The sequence below is a fragment of the Oryctolagus cuniculus genome, chromosome 1 (genome assembly GCF_964237555.1).
Source record: "Oryctolagus cuniculus chromosome 1, mOryCun1.1, whole genome shotgun sequence".
Classification (NCBI taxonomy): Eukaryota; Metazoa; Chordata; class Mammalia; order Lagomorpha; family Leporidae; genus Oryctolagus; species Oryctolagus cuniculus.
The window spans coordinates 59,207,624-59,228,102 of record NC_091432.1 but is presented as its reverse complement, the minus strand read 5'-3'; the positions used below and the strand labels follow the sequence as shown (position 1 = coordinate 59,228,102).

Here is a 20,479-nt window from a genome sequence, read left to right as displayed (position 1 = left end):
ACTCAGCTCAGAATATCACTTGCATACATTCTGTTGATTACAGTGAGTCACAGGGACAGTCTAGATTCAAGGAGAAGGGAAATAGACTGGAATCCTTGATGGAAGGAGTGGTAAATTCACACTGCAAAAGGACTTGTGATATGGGAGGAATGGCTGTGACTGAAAAAATCTACCACTTAGTTTCACTTCTCCACATGTAAAACAGGAAATAATGGCATCTACCTCTTTGACATGTGACAAATAGATTAAGAAAGTGTGTTTAGGGACTATTGTTTGGCATAGAGGTTAGCATGCTGCTTGAGACACCCTCATCCCCTATCAGAGTGCCTGGGTTCAAGTCCTGGCTCCACTCCTGACTCCAGCTTCTTACTAATACATATACATTCTGAGAGGCAACAAGTGCTGACTCAAGTAGTTGGGTACCTGCCACCAAGGTAGGAGACCTGGATTGTATTCTGGGCTCCTGGCTTTGGCTTGGCCCAACCATGGCTGTTGCAGGCATTCAGAAAATGAACCAGTGTATGAAAAATCCTTCCCTCTATTTCTTTGCCTTTCAAATAAATAAATTTTTTGAAGTGTGTTTAGAACCTAGCACATTGTAGTAGATACATAACATCAACAGTACTATGTGACAGCACTATTCTAAGTACTTTAAATGTATCACCTTATCTAATGTTTGTAACAATCCAATGATGCACATACTAGTGTCATCTGCCTAGAAACCCTAGGTACAAAAATGTTAATTTGCATAAGATTGGTTGCATAGTAACTGAACTCTCTAAATCTTGAGAGAAAAACATCCTGCTACATCCAAAGGACATTTGCTATTTTTTTTTTCTTTAAACTCTGTTTTAAAGTTGTAGCTGATCATTCTTCTAACACTCCTCCCTGGACCCCCATTTCTCCCCTCAATCCATTTTTCCTTCTTTTCTGATTGCTCCTTTGCAATCTCCAATTTGTTAAACCACATTTTAACTGCCAAACTACGCTCCCATTTCTCCAGCCCTTCCATCCTGGAGCAGTCCATTCACTGTGGCAACTCAATTTCTGCCCTTCTATTCAGATCACCAGTCTCCCCTCTCTCCCAAACTCTGGGCTTGCATTTCTAATTGTTATCAAAGTCTCATCACATAGGACCCAGGTCATCTTTTCAAACTTCTGTCTTTTGTTTCTTCCTCATTCCATTGGTTGCAATCTAGTCAATTAATACTTCAAAAAAAAAAAAAAAAAAAGCCGAGTGACAGAGATGGAGAGACAGAGATCTTCCATCTGCTGGTACACTCCCCAAATGGCTGCAACAACCAGGGCTGGGCCAGGCCAAAGCCAGGAGCCTGGTCTCCCACATGCATGACAGGGACCCAAATACTTGAGCCATCCTCTGCTGCCTTTACAGGGATATTAGCAGGTAACTGGATCAGAAGCAGGGCAGCTGGGGCTTGAATCAGCACTCTAGTATGGGCTTCATCCCCTGCACCACAATGCCAGCCCCATAGTCAGTTTTGGAAGTGTTTTATAAATTCGGATGTTTCTGGCAATCAGCCTTTGACCCAGGCTAGGCCTTCATCAGATCTTAACTGGTTTATGGAAGCCAGTGCCACACTGAACTCAGCACTTTCAGTTCTTCTCCGCATTAGTGTAGCATAGTGGTGGCACAGAACCGTACTTCTCCATGCTTTAACGCCACCATTACTCTGCCGGCCCTAGCATAACTCTCTCGCTGGTGCCTCCTCCACCATTATAGGACCTTTTTCCCCTTCTCTAGGTGTTCCCTTCTTGCAAGCAGCAGTATCTGCTCAACCTCTTCGCCAGGCTCCCTCCCAGCTGGTTTCTTTTCCCTCTAGTTTTCCTCCAGCGGTGTATCTACCTGTCTTTTCACGACACTTTGGAATTATCCTGACCTTAGGAACACTGCATTTTCTCTGCTATTCCCATGTAAGCCCCTAACACCATTCACAGCAGGATTTCAAAGCTTGCCTGTTGGGTGAAGGAACACTCCATGAGATCCCAAATTCTCTCGCTGCACAAAGTGGTTGGCTATCAGGTGCCCCTAGAGGCAGCACAAGCTTATGGCTAAGAGGGATAGTTGCCAGTTGTAGAGATTCCACTCTAATTGTTCTCGAGCAGCACCTGGTCACCACAAAAAAAGCCAAAAAGAAAAGTAAAGGAAAAGGAAGAAAATCAACTTACTCCCATTACTACCTGTAAACTTGGAAAAGTGACACCTTTCTGAATACCTGGTTTTTCTTTGGTAAAATAGGAGGAAGAATTATCCAGACTTTGTTGGGCTATCCAGAGACTTAAATGAAATTAGGTATCTAAAAGGATTGTGGCACATTGCCTTGCAGACGCATACACACGAATTCAGTACTTCGTGGTTCTTTCTGGGCTTGTTGCCTAAAAGGTTGAAGAGATGGGGAAGTGCGAGGTGCCCTGTGGTCCCTTCGGAACACCTAACATTCCGTGGTACTCTTCCTGGGGTGCTGGAGATTAATTTGCAAACCCCTGGTTTCTACTCAGTTGCTTAGAAAACCACCAGCCCGGACCCATGGAGCTCCAGGTACGCCTCCCCGTCTTCTCCAGAAGTCATTTATTTATTTGACCTTAGTTCTGATCTGACTGCCTCCGCTGTCTCCAAAACATCACAGCAGTCAAAAGGGGCCTGCGCTTGGAAAATCCTTCCTTTGTTGGCGCATCTTCGCTCCAAACCCCGAACCTGGGAGTCTGGCACCTCGAGGCCCACGGTTTACATCCCGAGGAAGCTTTCCAAGTTCAAGGCAGGGTCTGGGTTCTCCACATCTGACGGGTGTGGTCAGGTTTACAGCCTTCGCGCCAAGCACCGGAGACCGCGTCTCGGACACACGCGGCATACGGGAGGGAGTGCTTGGCTGGCTTCAGGGCGCAGGGCCGGGGTGGCGGGTGCGCCCGGAGCGCGCACCCGCTCGTACGCTCCAAGCCTGGGCGCGGCCGCTCTCCGCTCAAGGTCTGAAGACCAGTCCCGTGCTCCGCCAGGAGCCGGCGAGCGACCCCCGGTCCCGGGTCAGCGCCGGAGTCGGAGCCGAGCGGCCCAGATCCCACCCGCCGGCGCGCACCCCCGAGCCGGCCCCGCCCCCCGGCGGCCGCTAGTGGCGGGCGGAGCGCGCGGGGCTGTGCGGCGCCGCCTCTCCTGAGAGCCGGGGGAGGGACTGAGGGGCCGGGCGGGAGACAGAGAAAGCCCGACCGACCGGCTGGCAAAGAGCTGCATGCAACCGGTGGGAGGCCGGGCGGGCTGGGGCTGGGGCTCCGGCCGCTTCTCGGCTGGTCCCCGGCGGCGAGTGCGGACGGCCCGGAGGTAGCGGCTCTGAGCTGGCAGGCGGAGGGCTGTCTCCCGCGCCCGCCTGCCCGGCGCGGTCCAAGGATGCGGGGGGGCGATGCCCGGGGCCAGGGACGCGCTCTGTCACCAGGCGCTGCAGCTGCTGGCCGAGCTCTGTGCCCGTGGGGCCCTGGAGCACGACAGTTGCCAGGATTTCATCTACCACCTGCGGGACCGTGCCAGACCCCGGCTTCGCGACCCAGGTGAGTGCCGCCGCCTGCCGCGACGGAAGGGCCCTGGGCTGGCACTTGGGGCCGCACCGGGGCCTGAGGCAGGAGAGCGACACGGACTGGGAGAGGGCGGGGGGCAGTCAGCGAGCAGACGATAGAACCAGAACCAGCGCGCCTTGGCCTGATGCTGGAACCGGGCGGGGACCCGGGCAGAGACTGCTGCGGGAGGCCGAGTCTGGGTGGGCTGGGTCTTGGCTGGAGGGACCACGCCCGCCACCTGCGCTCCCGTCACCCGGGCTCTTGGGGGCGGCTCCCCGGCGCCAAGCTACGCGCTCCACTCCCTGGGCTCCTGGCTTTGAGCAAAGAGAGGCCGCCGCGGCCTCCCGAGCGCGCAGAGTCGGGAACGAGGCCGGAAGAAACTCTGGCAAGTTGGGAGTTGGAGACGGCCCCCGGCTGTGACCGAATCCCACCAGGCGCTGCTAGTCCTTGCTCCTCCCCGCATCTAGTTCCTTTCCTTAGTCTGGGGTGAAAAGGTCAGGAGGAGACTTGCCCTGGCGTCGGGGACAGGGAGCCACGGGTCCTAGGCAGCCGGGCCTGAACCTGTTCTCTGTTGGTCTCAAGGAGCGGAGGCGGCCTGGGCCTGGGCGTCCGGCTCGACCAGCAGCCGAAGCCCAGGACGCTGGTCAAAGCTTGTGCACCTGCAGTTATCCCTGGTGAAAGTTATGGAGCTCCTAACTTCGGAAAGTTCATTTATTTTGGCATTGGATCAATTAAGGTTGCAGGAGGGCGTTGTAGTGGAGCCATTGCTTTCCCCTTGGGCCCTGCTTCTCCCAGGCCTTCTCATCCCTTACTGGTTAGTGGAAGAAGACAGACTCCTTTTACATGTGAGCTTGAAATGCTTCTCACCTGGAGAATTGCTTTTCTCGAGTGTTCTCCCAGCCTAAGTACTTTCAGAGGAAGCATATTGTGGATGGGCTGTTACAGAGGGGATGAGAAAATGGCCTTTCCCTTGGTATTCCTGTAAGCTGTCACTGTGCAAAGTATCCGGCTACAATTTACCTCATTTTATCCAGTCTATTACATTAAAAAAATGCACTTACCCAAGGGACAAGTTGGAGAATTATTTGATTCATAAAGAAATTCACACTGAGTCTGACTTAAATAGCGTGCCCTTGAGAGTTTATTCAACATAGGTGTGTGTTGAGAGGTCATCTGTTGAAAGTTTAAATCAGATTCTCCTTATCCTGAGGCTTCTCCCCCCTGTTGAAGAAGAAAGATGATAGCTCCCCGTTGCGTGTGGTTGTGCTAATGAAGCTTATGAAACGGCCACTAATGTGTTCTTTCAAAGTGAAGAAGTTAAGAAACACTGACGCGAGGCTTTCCTCGGAGGTCTCGCGTCCAGCCTGTGTGTGGACCCCAGGAGGGAATTGGGGCTCCTCTTCTTACAAACAGAAGATGTGGGGGAGCTCTGTCCTGAAGCAGCAGCAATGAGCCCATTCTTCACTGGGCTTCCCGCAAAGCCAGTGTTGGAGCTGAAGCACCTCGCTTGCTTGCCTGAGACTCTGCCAGAGGTGCTCCTTGGTGTCCCGTGTGACCTCTGGTCTTTGGCTTGATCAGAAATGATGGATGAGGACTAGCCCTGAATTGCATGATTCACACTCTGCATCCTTTGGGCCCGTTTTCTGCCTCTGCCCCCTTTTAACCCAGGGTGTGAACTCAGGTTCTCGGCCCCTGCCCTGGGCAACCCTGGAGGGAGAGACACGAAGCAGGCCACTTGGAGAAGAAATCTGAGAAATAGCTGTTGAGGAGACTCTGCCTGGCTGCTCTGTAAGTTCCCAAAAGCAGCACTGTGTGTATGTGTTTTCCAAACTAGGGCACAGGGTTCTGAGGTAGCCGCAGGCCCCTCTGGCCCTTTGGTTTGTGTGGGAAAGTAGCCTGCTCCTGAGATAGGTGTGGAGGACTGCACAGGGCAAGGTGAGAGGAAAAGAGGCTGAAGATGACCTCCAAAGCGCACCCTCCCCTGCAGGCCACCTCGGCTCAAGCCAGATAGCCTTCATTTTCCTCCTCTCTGCCCTGCTCGCATTCACTCTTGCATCAAGTGCATTTATCTCCGTTCCTCGGGAGCTGTTTGTCCAAGCCAGGGGCGACTTTCTGTCTCTAAGCCCTGAAAGCTCAGTGGCTGGAGATGGCTGCAGCACACAATACTATGGAATGGAGTCTCTGCTGTTGTGTGGTGCAAACCAGAACAACCACGTGCAGCAGGTCTGGGGCATGGCTCCCAGGGAGAGTGGCCTGGGACTGGGTGACATCCTTTCCTGTGAAGGAATCCACCTCAATGGCACATGGCAGCTCTCTCTGTCCGTTCTCCATCCAGGGCCACCAAGTGTTAGCCAGATTTTTCTCAAGATCCATTAAGGGCTTTGGTTATCAAAGGAGAAAAGCAGATAAAATTCCTTGTGGACAGGAGAACTATCACTACCTCTAGGATGCTGGCTCATTTATTCAAGAGTAAGGTAAGGCTGGATCACAGATCAATGGATCTGATCCATCAAAAGGGTTATTATTTGCCCAGGTGATTGTAGTTCCCTGAAGGAGAATGTAGCACCAGGTCTTCCCTCACTTGGTATTAACAGAGGATTTCAGGAAGTGTGATTTTTAAGAGTGAGCCTGAGTTGCAACTGGAACTGGAATGCCAGTCTGTCATCCATACTAACTTGTGGAAAGTAAAATGCTGATCTTTAAACTGTGTGTGAGCTCTCTTCCATAGAGAGCAATTAGAATGCTCTGTTGAATGTCTTCATGTTGTTTCATGTGTGGGACATACACTTACAGATCACAGATCATAGCCTTGTAAGCAGAGGAGAGCGTAAGTGCAAAGGTCCTAGGTCAGAGCACCATTGATAAGACCCTGACGTAAGGGGTTGCTGGACACAAGTGAAAATGATGGAGAGTGACAAGGAATACACGGTCAAGGATGCAGAAGGAAGATCATGTAGGGTCTTGTAAACCATTATAAGGACTTTGATTTTTCCTGTGAACAAGATACAAAACCATTAGAAGGTATTGAGCCCCAAAATGGCAACACTCCGAATGCTGTGTGGAGAAAATACTGTAGAAGAGAAAAGATGAAGACAGAAACCTGATAGGAAGCTATTTCAAGAATCCAGAAAGGAGCGATTGTGGCTTCAACTAGGATCATTGTAATGGAGGTGGTGAGAAGTAATTGGTTTATAGGCAGAATTTGAAGGTGCGTCCACTCATATTTATTGATGAAAGGGGCATGGAGTATTAGGGAAGATGAGTTAAGGATGATTCTATGGTTTTTTGACCTAAGCAATCCATTTACTGAGCAGAGCAAGGTTTCAGGAAGAGGATTGGAGTAGGGAGGGATACCAGTTTGGCTTTTCACTTTTTGTACGTGTTAAGTGTGTGATAGCTTGTTAGACAGCCAAGATGTCTTAAGCAGTGACTTAAGATATGAATTTTTTTTTAATCACTTAAGAGGGAGGGAGGGAGAGGGAGAGAGTGAGAGTGAGAGAGAGAGAGACAGATCCCTCCATCTTGTAGTTCATTCCCTAAAGTCTGGAACAGCCAGAGCTGGGAGGTAGAAATGCAATCCAGGTCTCCTACGTGGGTGAGACTGGAGTCATCACTGCTGCCTCCTAAGGTGCACATTAACAGGAAGCTGGAATTAGGAACAGAGCTGAGACTCAATCCTAGGTACTCTGATATGGAGTGCAGGGATCCCATCCAGAGTCTGAACCCCAGGTCCAGCATCCACTCTTGAATATCTCCTTTAACATCACCAGTTGGTTTAACTCCTCTTTTGTAATTGGATACTTAACTGTCAAGAGAGTTAATTGGTTATAGAACAGCACTTATTTTGGGGATGTTTCTCCTTTGTGGGGAATTAAAAGCTCTCTTAAACTTCTCATGGATCTTGATTATACTTTTTGCAGTCAAAAAGAATTACTCTTATCCCTTGTTTACATTATATACCCTTGGCTATTAGGAGATAACTTCTCTGGACCCACTATTTCCAGCTGAAAAAGAAGGGACGAGTGGATCATAGAACTCCTAGGTTTTAAACATGTTTTTATCATTTTCCTTGTAGGCCTTTTCTTCTGTGGGGTGCCAAGCGTGTCTGTGCTAGGCACTGTATGTAGGTCATTTCACTTAGTCCTCTTAACAGCCTTCTAAGACCAGCAGCATCAGCAGCCTCGGAGAGGTTGTTAGACATGCAGATTCTCAGGCTCGCCCCAGACCCACTGCGTGTGAGTTTGCAAATTCCGAATCTTGGGTGAGGCATAGGCGCATTAACGTTTGAGAAACATGGCTGAAAGTAATGGATATATATGAGTAGACTGTCTGAACTGCAGCGAAGTAAACTAGCCCAAGGCCATAGATTCCATTTGAAGAAAAAAGAAAAGAATTGGTCTAAGTCAAAGTAGCTTGTTGGGCAGTTTCACCGCATGTATTAAGAATAGAGGAGTTATTGTCAGTGAACATTTCCTAGGTATTTTTCATAAGAGCCACACTTAGACCTACTTCTTCTATTCTGTGCTTGTGTAATAGGTTTAATCCCCAAGTAGGTTAAACTCTCTAGTTATAAGATTCTGCTTGGTGTTTTGGCTATGAATTCTGTAATCCAGGATAGAAATTTCTCTGCTCATATTCCAACTTTATATTCTGCGGATATTTCTGCATGCTCTCAGTGTCTGCACCCAGGGCTAGAAAATGTTCACCGTGTCAGGGCGTGAAGCGAACCTTAGGACTCATCTTCAGTGACGCTTCTCTTCAAGTGAAAATTATTGCAGTCAAGAAAAGCTTTCTCTGGACCAGTGGTTTTTCCTTTTGGCTGCCCAATAGAAATACTAGAGAACTCTAACAAACAAAATGAAACAAACCAAAAGCTCTCAATGACTGGGCTGTATTCTGGACTGATTACATCATAATTTCTGGGTGAAGGGCTTGGTATCAGGGTATTTTTAAGTTCATCAGTCGATTGTAGTGTGCAGCTAGGTGGAAGGCAACTTTCTCTCCCTTTCTCTCTCTCTGTTTCTCTCTCTCTGTTTCTCTCTCTCCCTTCCTCCCTCCCTCCCTCCCTCCCTCCCTCCCTCCCTCCCTCCCTCTCTCTCCCCCTCTCCCCTTTTACAGTGAATTCCCTCATGCCAGCTGTTGAACTCTACAGCAGTAGCACAGTGGTGTGTTCAGAAGAGGCAGCTCTGTTTTTTATCCTGGGGTTGGTCCAAAGCCAGGTAGAGTTCCAGTGTATTAAAGGCTTTCAGTTCCACCTCAGGAGAATCGAGACGCTCATTTCAGACAACACTAACTTCAGGTGATCCTTCTGATCTAGAAGCCCTGCATCTTTTTATTTTGATCAAAAGTCACATAGGGAAGACAGCTTTCAAGGCCATCAGGTAAAGGACAAATCTACCTAATCTTGTTCAGCTCAGCTCACATTTCTTTCTTGCAAAATCAGGAAAGGTGGTATCAAGAACTGGGAACCTGTTACCCCTTGTACAGTTAGTAGTCATATCAACTGATTCCTAATTTTTTTTTTTTTTTGACAGGCAGAGTTAGAGAGAAAGGTCTTCCTTTTTCCATTGGTTCACTCCCCAAATGGCCGCTATGGCCCACGTGCTGCACCGCGCTGATCCGAAGCCAGGAGCCAGGTGCTTCCTCCTGGTCTCCCATGCGGGTGCAGGGCCCAAGCATTTGGGCCATTCTTCACTGCCTTCCCATGCCACAGCAGAGAGCTGTACTGGAAGAGGAGCCACTGGGACAGATCCGGCGCCCTGACCTGGACTAGAACCCGGGGTGCCAGCGCCACAGGCGGAAGATTAGCCAAGTGAGTCGCGGCGCTGGCCTCCTAACTTTCTTTGGACAATATCATCCCAAGGATTTATTTTAAGAACTCTGAGGGCCGGTGCTGTGGCTCACTTGGTTAATCCTCTGCCTGAGTTGCTGGCATCCCATATGGGTGCCAGGTTCTAGTCCCAGTTGCTCCTTTTCCATTCCAGCTCTCTGCTGTGGCCTGGGGGGGCAGTGGAGGATGGCCCAAGTGCTTGGGCTCCTGCACCCGCATGGGAGACCAGGAGGAAGCATCTGGTTCCTGGCTTCAGATCAATTCAGCACGCTGGCCATGGCGGCCATTTCAGGGGGTGAACCAATGGAAGGAAGAAGACCTTTCTCTCTGTCTCTCACTGTCTAACTCTATCTGTCAAAAAAAAAAAAAAAAAAAAAACTCTGAAAATATTATGGATCCTCCCAATTTTCAGGAAGAAAAAAAAACAAGAAAATCTTGTCCAAATAGTATTTCATTGAAAGGCTAGAATGTGATACCTTTGTTAATGTCACCTTGTATTGAATTATAGTGAAATTACTTATTGAAAGATGTGCATGTAAAATAATAATTATGGTTGCTAAGGAAAATTCCAAAGTAACCATTAGGATTAAATATTATAGTCAATTCAAATTTTCTAAGACAGTCAGAGAATCACTTTTTTTATTAATAAGATTTTACTTTTGTTTTTCTCATATGTAACTGAAAGACGTGGAGAGCCATTACAAGAAATTAATGGAGAGGAAAAACGAAGGCTATACCTTGGATAGTAACAAGCTGCATGCTTATTTTAATGAAAGGTAAAAAATTACAAGAACACTTCATCTGCTAGTTCACTCCCTAGATGGCTGCAGTGGTCAGGGCTGGGCCAGGCAGAAGGCAGGAGCTAAGAACTTCAATCAGGTCTCCCACATGGGTGTAGCGGACCAAAGGGCTATCTTCATTGCTTTCCCAAGCACATTAGCAGGCAGCTGAGTTGAAAGTGGAGCAGCTGGGACTCAAACCTCCACCCATATGCAATGCTAGTGCTAGAGGCAGAGGCAGCGGCCCTCCACCACTACTTCTGATCCAGCTTCATACTGGTGTGTGCCCTAGGAGGCAGATGATGATGGCTATAATGGTTAGGTTCCCGCCACCACGTGGGAGACCCAGATGGAGCTCCTGGATCCTGGCCCCGACCTAGCCCAGCCCCAGCAATTGTGGGCGTTTCAGGAGGTATCCAGCGGGTAGAAAATCTGTCTCTCTTTCGAGAATCACTCTTAAAACACTGGATTTTTGTGAATAGATGTTGGCATGATTATGCAAAATGGGATTAATTTTTAAAAATTAATGTTAATTGCAATCAGGAAATAGAGTCTTCTAAGGAATGAGTGGCATATTGGATGCACAATATGTGAAGAACTAATTTGCATTTACTTCAGTGACATTTTAGGGCTTCTTCATAAATATTTTATTTAAGCAAGTGTGTTTTCATCTCTGTGGGATTCCTCTACATGGACCAGTGAGTGGTTTAGTCATGAGGCAATTATCAGGAGGGAAAAACAAAAGCAAAGTGTGGGAAAGGCATCACAAGCAGCCCTGTGGCCAGCTGCCTCTTCTGAAACAAACAATCAAAGGCACAAACTTTGATGCGGGCTAAACTCTCAGGGAACACTTAAGCTGACACGTCTGGGGAAATCACCCTGAAATTCCCTATTATGTATGGAGCATAGGCATTGCTTTCACTGATAAAGCACACTGGCACTTCTGTATTTGTGTGTGTATGTGCAATTTCCCATATGGTTGGCTTAAAAAAAATTCATAATCCCTTCTTAACTGAGTGGAGGGAACTAACAAGTTCAGAGGGTAAAGCAGAGAGAGAAAGGGGAGGAGCTTAGTGAGGCATAAGTGGGAGAGCAGTCGTACTATTCAAAGGGTAAGTATGTGATGCCACTTTCTGAGCGAAGCCACTCTGAGCTGGGGAGAAGTTTTCACTGTGCTAATTGATCCTCTTGGCAGCCGTAAATGTGCATCCCATTTCCTTTCAAGGGAAGAGTTTTGTTTGGTTGCCTCTAGTATTGGCTTTAGACCAAAGCAAACCCTAAAGACTAGGCTTTGCAGAGCTCCTTGAAATATTCATATGTCCTTGTGCATGTATTTTATCACACACAAACTTTTATATCAACATTGACAGAAGTGCACCTGAAAAAAAATGAAATCACCCAGGAAGTCAAGATGACAACGTACAGTAAGCAAGAGCTTTGGTGTCAGAATCTGATCCTGCAATTACTAGCCTAATGACCTTGAGCCAAATAGTTTGTTCTTCATTTCCTTCACCAGTAAAATGGGAGTGCAAGGTTGCTACATAATAGGGCTCAAGTAAATGTTCATAAGTGGATCTTGCCATTGGAAGTATCATCTGCCCACATTTCCTTTCAGTCATGGCCCAAAGGCTTACAGTAAAATGAATTACAGGATAGTATCTGGGATACTAGTATCCAGATAAAATAAAGGAAGTCAGTTTGATTTGAATTTCAAATAATCTGTGGAAAGTATTGCCTGGGTTTTGCTTATATGAAATAATGATTTTTTTTGTTTACCTGAAATTCAAGTTATACTGGGAATCCTGTATTTTTATATGCCAAAAACTGGCAACCCTACACTAGTATCTTACACTATATACAGTGTACGAATAGTAGGGGCCAGTGGTGTGGCTCAGCGGGTTAAAGCCCTGGCCTGAAGCGCTGGTATCCCATATGGTGCCAGTTCTAGTCCCGGCTGCTCCTCTTCCAATCCAGCTCTCTACTATGGCCTGGGAAAGCAGTGGAAGATGGCCCAAGTGCTTGGGCCCCTGTACCCACGTAGGAGACCCAGAAGAGGCTCCTGGCTCCTGACTTCAGATCAGTGCAGCTCTGGCCCTTGCGGCCGTCTGGGGAGTGAACCAGTGGATGGAAGACCTCTCTCTGTTTCTATCTCTCTAACTCTTTCTTTCAAATAAATAAATCTTTTAAAGAAAAAGAATAATAAATAATAAATATTAGCCATTGTTACTAATATTAATTTTAACATGATTGACATTGTGAAATTATTGTAATGACTATATTCAGAAGAGTAGGTATGCCTTTTTTACTTTTCTTTTTTTTGTAAAGATTAATTAATTAATTAATTGGAAAGACAGAGAAAGACCTTCCATCTGCTAGTTCACTTCCCAAATGGCCACAATAGCCTGGGCTGGGCCAGGCTTATTCTAGGAGCCAGAAACTCCATCCTGGTCTCCCACATGAGTGGCAGGGGTCTAAGCATTTGGGCCGTCTGCTGCTTTTACAGGCACATTAGCAGGTAGCTGGATCGGAAGTACAGCAGCAAGAACTCCAATTGGCACTCACATATGTGATGCTGACATTGCATACAGCAGCTTAATCCACTGAGCCACACTGCTGGCCCCTTAATTATTTTTAGTGGGGCAAGATTAGTATTAACTTTTCATTAGAATAAATCATATCTTACATCTCCTTTTACATTCTTGCTTTTTGGAAAAATTTTAATGGTGCATGGTCAGCAATGAGCTCAAATTGCTTTCCAGTTGTTCTGTGCCAGCAAACCCTTCTACATGTTAACAGTAAATTCACTAACATTAGATGGTGTAATGTGAAAAAAGGTTTCTAATTCAACAGAATTTAAGTAACTAACAGGTTCCTGTTTCAATTTATATTTTTTGTTGTTGGGAGAACTGAACTTTTTAATAGATTTTTTTCAGTTTTCATTATTTAGTGTCCATTATTCATGAAATTTCATGTTACACAGACATTCACAAAGAAGTAAATGTGATTGCCAGTCCTCAAGTAATTTATAATTTGCAAACACATGATATATAGAACACTAGAAATTATGCTAAAACTTTTTAAACCAAATGCCAAATATGAATACCAGATTAATTCTATGATTGAAGAACAGAGTGGCACATCAAGAAAGACACAATCCTGCAGAATAGGAGGAAAAGGGAAATAGTCTTAAAACAAGAGAGCTTGGAAAAGGTATTAAAATGATGGACTAGGGCCAGCGCTGCAGCTCACTAGGCTAATCCTCTGCCTGCGGCACCGGCACCCCGGGTTCTAGCCACGGTTGGGGTGCCGGATTCTGTCCCGGTTGCTCCTCTTCTAGTCCAGCCCTCTGCTGTGGCCCAGGAAGGCAGTGAAGAATGGGCCAAGTGCTTGGGCCCTGTACCCACATGGGAGACCAGGAGGAAGCACCTGGCCCCTGGCTTTGGATCGGTGCAGCACGTGGGCCGTAGCAGCCATCTGGGGAGTAAACCAACAGAAGGAAGACCTTTCTCTCTGTCTCTCTTTCTCTCATTGTCTAACTCTGCCTGGGGGGGGGTGGGGGTGGGGGGGAAAGGTGGACTATACTAGAGAAGCATCTTTTGTTGTTTTTTCAATTTGGAGGCAGACGGAGCTCCTATCTTTTAGTTCACTCCCTAAATACCCACAATGATCACGGCTGGGTCAGGCTGAAATTGGGAGCTGGGAATGCATTGCGAGGCAGGAACCCAACTCATGGAGCCATCACCACTGCCTTCTGGCTTCTGGAGTAACAGAAAGCTATGGTCAGGAGCAACAGCCAGGTATTCAACCTGGGCACTCAGATGTGGGAAACAGGCATCTTTTTTTTTTTTTTTTTTTTAAGATTTATTTTATTTATTTGAAAGAGTTACAGAGAGAGGAAGAGAGAGAGAGAGGGAGGTCATCCATCTGCTGGTTCACTCCCCAAATGGCCACAGCTGGGCCAATCTGAAGCCAGGAGTCAGGAGCTTCCTCCAGGTCTCCCACACGAGTGCAGGGGCCCAAGGACTTGGGCCATCCTTCACTGCTTTCCCAGGCGCATCAGCAAGGAGCTGGATTGGAAGTGGAACAGCCAGGGCTTGAACCAGAATCCATATAGGATGCCAGCACTGAAGGCCGGGGCTTTAATCTGCTGTGCTGCAGCGCCTGCCCCAGAACTTAGGCATCTTAACCAACATTTTAATCACTGAGTAAACACCTGCCCCAAGAAGGCATTTTAAGTGGATAACATTGGATAAAACTGCATGGAGGTAGGCATGGTAAGATCACTTTGGCATAGTGATATTGGCGTGTGCCAATTTATTTTTTGATTATCTTAACGTTTTTCTTAATTTGCATTAGTTAGAATGTAGGTATTCTATTAAGCTAGTACATGGGAGGAGGACTGCATGGTGAATGAACCCAGGTGGTATGTCTATAATCAGTCTGTTACACTAGACAGCCACTTAATGTTCAAGGGAACTTAAGTAAATGAATTGTCATTGTAACATTCTTTTCCAATGCAAAGTATTCTCTTAGTTTATCTGGGATATGAAAAAATATTGTTATATAATTTTGCTCCTGCCTTTAGTTTTCTTTCCCACCCTGTTCCACACAGCCCTATCCTGGACTTACATGTCCTTTATCCACACTGATCTGGTCAATCTTTTCTAATTATAATTAAATTAAATTCAAGGAAATAGTCACTGAGTGCCTCCTAAGTGCCATGTACTAGATTAAGCATCAGCAATTCAGAGATACATTAGACATGCTTACTGCCCCTATGGAATTGAGATAAAACAATAATTGCAATTAATAAAGCTGGGAAGAAAGATATGTACTGGATATAGTGCAGGAAGAGGAGCAAAGTAATTATCTGACTTGAGTGGATCTGCAGTCTTTCCAGAGAAGCCTCTCCTTGGGTGGAGCAGCTTGCCTGGAACTTGTGGGTAGGAAGGGCATTGTAGGAATTGACAAAGGTGATGAGACAGGAGAGGATGGCACCTTGGCAATAGGAGCTCACGTGTGGAGGAAGTTGAAAGGTGAATCTGCTCTGGTAAATACTGGTCAGATCATGGAAGTCTTTGAATGCCATTGTCAAAGCTCTGTTGAGGACTGGGCTGGAGCACTGTGACACAGAAATTTTGAACATAAATACAGCTTACTGCAGTGAGCCCAATAGATCCATTCTCAGAAAAGTACAACAGCACATTTCAGGAGGAGGAAATTCTGTGAGTGCAGTGTCTCAAATCTTCCTGGGAAGTGGACTTCAGCTGGAGACAGTTATGTTCTTCCTATCTAAGTTAAGGTCCTGGCATGTTGGCGTCACTGAATGGAAGAATACCTATTTAGGTCTATCATCATGTTAGCCTGAAACTCAAGTGCGATTTCTCCAGAATGTTGTAAAAACTGCCTTTAGCAAATGAAGTCAGCTGTTCAAACATCTGGGTTCCAGACATAATTTCTGACTATGCCAATAGTGACATCTTGCTTCCTTGCATGGTTATTTAATAATGAAAAAACAATGTGTTCAGTTGAGTTGCAGTTGTCTAGTCTGTGGATGTTCACAGTCTGTTTTCTCTGATGTTAGGGGGCCCAGAAGGAAGTAAGCATGGTAGGCCTGCCAAGGGCCCAACAAGCTAGACTGAGGAGATAAGCTAGACTTATTCTGTGTGTGGGGGTTCCAAGTAACAGGTACAGTTCTTTAAAATAAAGGAATCGAATGCCCTTGGGTGAGTCACACATTGTGTACCTTTTGTAGAGTACCTTCCCCACCGTATACACAGGCACTTTGCTTATCACGTTTATAGGACATCCCTGGCTACTGAAGATGTTTCCATTTGAATCAGTTATAGCACTGCAGAACATTGAAGAGCTTGAGTTGAAAATTGAGGTGATCGGATTTATCTTTTAATCGGGTAATTCTGGAGCCTGGGTTGAGGTAGACTGTAGAGGTTATAATGGGGGCTGTCATTCATTTACTCGTTCTCTGTTTGTTGAGCATTTCCTGTGTGCCTGTGACTTAGATGCAGTTATGAATTGCGTAACCACAGGGATACCTTCTGAGAAATGCATGGCTAGGCAATTTTGTTGCTGCATGGACACTTCAGTGTATACTTACACAAACTTAGATGGTACAGGTCACTCTATGTGGCCTCTTGGTATGATTGAGATGCACTAAATATGAGGCACACGAGGCTGCTGCCAATGTAACAGAACACACTGTTTTATAGTTAGGTGCTGTTCTTCTGATAAGTAGGAATATTCTCTAATAATAAATGTTCAGCATAGTAAATATGTAAATCAGTAGCATAGTTGATTATTATCAAGTATTGTGACACAAATTGTGCTTTACTTTCATACAATTGGCAGCTCAGTAGGTTTGTTTAGACCATCATCACCACAAACATGAGAGTAATGCATTGTGCTATGACATTAAAATGTGTACAACATCACTAGGCAATCATTTTTCAGCTCCATTATAATCTCCCAGAATCACTGTGATGTATGCAATGTGCTGCTGACCAAAATATTGTTATGGGGCACATGACTGTATATACATTTCCTAAAGACCTAGATACAGCATTGTGTGTATATAGGTCATAGTTCATACAGTAGCATTGAATGAACAGATATTAAAAACTTTGTCACCATGTAGCCTACATGTCTGTTAGAGTAAAATGATAATCCCTACATTAACCATGTGCTATGTTAGATACTAATATGTGCTGAGGGAAAAATGAAACATGGAAAGACAATAAGGCATGGAGGCTAAAATGGCATCGCTGAGAAGTTAATGTATGCATAAAAAGGTCTGGAGATGCAGGGACGAGACGGGCACAAGTCAGTAGGAGGGACATTCCAGGCAGGAGATCAGCAGGAATAAAAGTCCTGGGGCAGAGGCCTGCCTGTTGTATTTAGGTGTTGGCCAGGAATACTATAGTGAAGGTGGCAAGGAGAATAACAGTGGCAGGTGAGGTCAGAGCGGTGATAGTCAGCTGACAGTAAGGCCTTAAAGTCACTTGAAAGAAGGTGATTTTATTCAGAGTAAGATGGGAAGCCATTGGAAAGCTTTCAGCAAAATGGGGCTAACATCTGACTTAGACTGTAGAAGGGGAAAGATTGAATCAGCAGTTTTGAGATTATGGTAATCATGTGGGTGAGGCATGGTGGTGGCTTGGACAAGAGTGAAGCAATGGAGGTGATAAGAAGTGGTCAGATGCTAGGCAGCTTGAAGATAGAGCTGACAGGATTGACTTCGGGATGGATGAGGAGGGTGAAAGGTAGTGATCAAGAATGACTCTAAGATTTTGGCCTGAGTTTCCAGGAGAAGTTTCAGAGGAATGACTAGGAGCTCAGTTTGGGATGTATGAGTTAGAAATGCTCATTAGTGAGCCAAATGTAGATATAGACCAGGAATTTGGATATATAAACCTGGAGTTCCCAAAAAGTGACTGGATTGGAGATATCAATAGATTTGCTGGCATATAAATGATATTTAAAATGAATCTGGCTGGGGCCAGCTCTGGCATAGCGGATAAAGCCGCCGCCTGCAGTGCTGGCATCTCATATGGGTGCCAATTGGTTCAAGTCTCGGCTGCTCCACTTCCCATCCAGCTCTCTGCTGTAGCCTGGGAAATCAGTGGAAGATGGCCCAAGTCCTTGGGCCCCTGCAGTCACATGGGAGACCCGAAGGAAGCTCCTGGCTCCTGGCTTCAGATTGGCGCAGCTCTGGCTGTTGCGGCCAATTGGGGAATGAACCAGTGGATGGAAGACCAACCCCCTCCACCTCTCCTTCTCTCTCTGTGTAACTCTTTCAAATAGATAGATAGATCTTGAAAGGAAAAAAAAAACAATAAAATAAAATGAATCTGGCTGAAATCATTAAGGCAGGCAGTGTGAATAGAGGAGAGAGAGACCAGTACTAGTTCTGGAACTCTCTGACACTAAGAAGCTAGAGAGAAGCTGAGGAATCACAAGGAAGACTAATGAAGTTGGACCAGCAATGAAGAAGAAAATCCAAGCAACACTGTTGAGGAAGTTGTATCAAAGAGGAGAGAATAAACAACTGGCAAGCGCTGCTGTTAGGCCAAATAGAATGAGGACTATACACCATTGCAGTGAGTAATTGGCAAGCACTTGTGTTAGAGAGTTGGGAACAAGGGCCTGATTGGGGATGTGGAAACAACATTAGGGAACTGGAGGGTGATTGTTGGGCAATGTTAAAGGCCCTCTTGAAGTTGGTGATTTTGATTTTAAAGTCATGTCTGTCAATAGAGGTATGCATTTTTCTTCCACCACATTCAACTATGTTTGTATAGACCTAGGATAGAAAGAGAACTTAGTGGGCTTTTTTTTTTTTTTAAAGATTTGTTTGTTTATGTGAAAAGTAGAGTTACTGAGAGAAGGAGTGGGAGAGAGACAGACAGACAAGGTTCTTCTGTCTGCTGGTTCACTCCCCAAATGGCCGCAATGGCTGGGGCTGGACAAGGCAGAAGCAAGGAACCCAGAACTCCATTCTGGTCTCCCACATGGGAAGCAAGGGCCCAAGCACTTGGGCCAACTGCTGCTGCTTTCCCAGGTGCATTAGCAGAGAGCTGAATTAGAAGTGGAGCAACGGGGACATGAACCAGCACCCATATGGGACGCTGACATTGCAGGCAGTGGCTTAACCTGCTGCACCATGGGCCCAGTCCCAAGAGAACTCTGTGTTTAAACTAGAGTGGTGTGTTTGTATAACAATGAAATTGTAGCAGAAGAGTTAAGGCTATGTAGAATGGAATGATTGACTTTGAATTGTCACTGGAGTGAGGAGAGAGAGAAAATAGGACACAGAAGAGGATTAGGAATAGTAACAATGTGGTAGGGTTAATGGATTATAGATCCTTATGGGGGGGGGGCGTAGAATGTTGTTGGAAATGCAGCAAAAAGGAGGAGGACAGAGGGTAGGCTGTTTGAAGTCAACATGAAGAAAGAGCTGCAGTTGTTGGTATCACCAGGTCCAGGGCATGATGTGGAGAGTAAGACTATAAGGTAGGATGGAGACAAATTAGCCCAAGAAAGGAACTCAAAGAACTGATGGATCAAGGTTTGTGAAGTGTTATCTACATGGATATTGAATAACAAAGAATTATGACAAAAGTAGTTTTGGAGAACGTGACAATAAGCCAGCAAATAGGCTAGGTCAGGAGTGGTGGAAGCCATCTGAGGAATGACCTATGTTTGCAATAAAGATGGGAAGTTGGAATACGGAGGTGCAGTCAAGCAATATGAGATTCAGAGCTAGGGGATTTTGAAAAAACAATAACAGGTGGTAGACTATTAGCTTTTGCCTAGGCAGAAGTGTTGAAGGAATATTTTAAGATAATAAAGATGCCTTAAGGATATTTAAGAGATAAAATAGTTGATACAATGATATGAAATAGGGATTCCTGATTGACAAGGGAGGGTGGGTATATGATTTATCAGGTTTACTACCAGAAGTCGAGTTTTTTTTTTTTTTAACAAATCACTTTTTAACAATTTAAGGGTGAGTATATTATATATTACATATGGTACAGGTGTTCAGGGCAGTTAACTGTTAGGCCTTTGTGAAAAAGTTAGTGGAAATCAAGTTGAGGGAGGAAAGGTTGAATTCTTAAGCACTTCATAACTTGAAGGTTTGGGGAAAAGTGTTTCTCATTTCCAAGTATGCATCACAATTAATCAGGAAACTTTTTTTTCTTTTGACAGGCAGAGTTAGAGAGAGAGAGAGAGAGAGAGAAAGGTCTTCCTTCCGTTGGTTTACCCCCCAAAAGGCCGCCACGGCCGGTGCGCTGCGCCAATCCAAAGCCAGGAACCAGGTGTCTCCTCCTGGTATCCCATGCGGGTGCAGGGCCCAAGGATTTGGGCCATCCTCCACTGCCTTCCCAGGCCACAGCAGAGAGCTGGACTGGAAAAGGAGCAACCGGGACTAGAACCCCGAGGTACCAGCGCCGCAGGTGGAGGATTAGCCTAGTGAACCGTGGCGCTGGCCGTCAGGAAACTTTTGAAGATGCGACTGCCCTGTCCCCTAAGTGACTAAGTCAGTCCTCAGAAGTGACACTTACAAATCAGTCTCATGTGCAGAGATATTTTACCCAGGTTGATAAATGACATGCATTTATGGTTTTCATGGCCTACATGGATTATAGCCCCATTGTCAAAATAAATGCTCAAACCCTTGTTATGAAACTTTATCATATATTAGGTGAGGAAATCAAACACAAATTGTGTTTTTACATATCATTGATCCATTTTTGTTAACTATAGTAGAAATGAAGTATTTAGTATCAACAGT

At 45.9% G+C, this 20,479-nt stretch overlaps 1 protein-coding gene across 9 annotated transcripts in view; it reads left to right on the top strand.

The window, feature by feature from the left end:
* SYT9 (synaptotagmin 9) overlaps positions 1-20,479 on the top strand; it is a 409,891-nt gene that overhangs the window by 185,519 nt on the left and 203,893 nt on the right. For 5 of the 9 annotated variants that reach the window (XM_070074132.1, XM_070074123.1, XM_070074118.1 and 2 more), the window contains one exon: positions 10,074-10,164. In XM_070074132.1, the coding sequence (XP_069930233.1) occupies positions 10,146-10,164 (19 nt within the window). In that variant the 5' untranslated portion in view covers positions 10,074-10,145. Of the gene's footprint in view, positions 1-2,945; positions 3,553-10,073; positions 10,165-20,479 lie in introns of those variants that run through there. The other 4 variants (XM_070074142.1, XR_007910949.2, XM_051823583.2 and 1 more) reach the window with 4 other exon arrangements.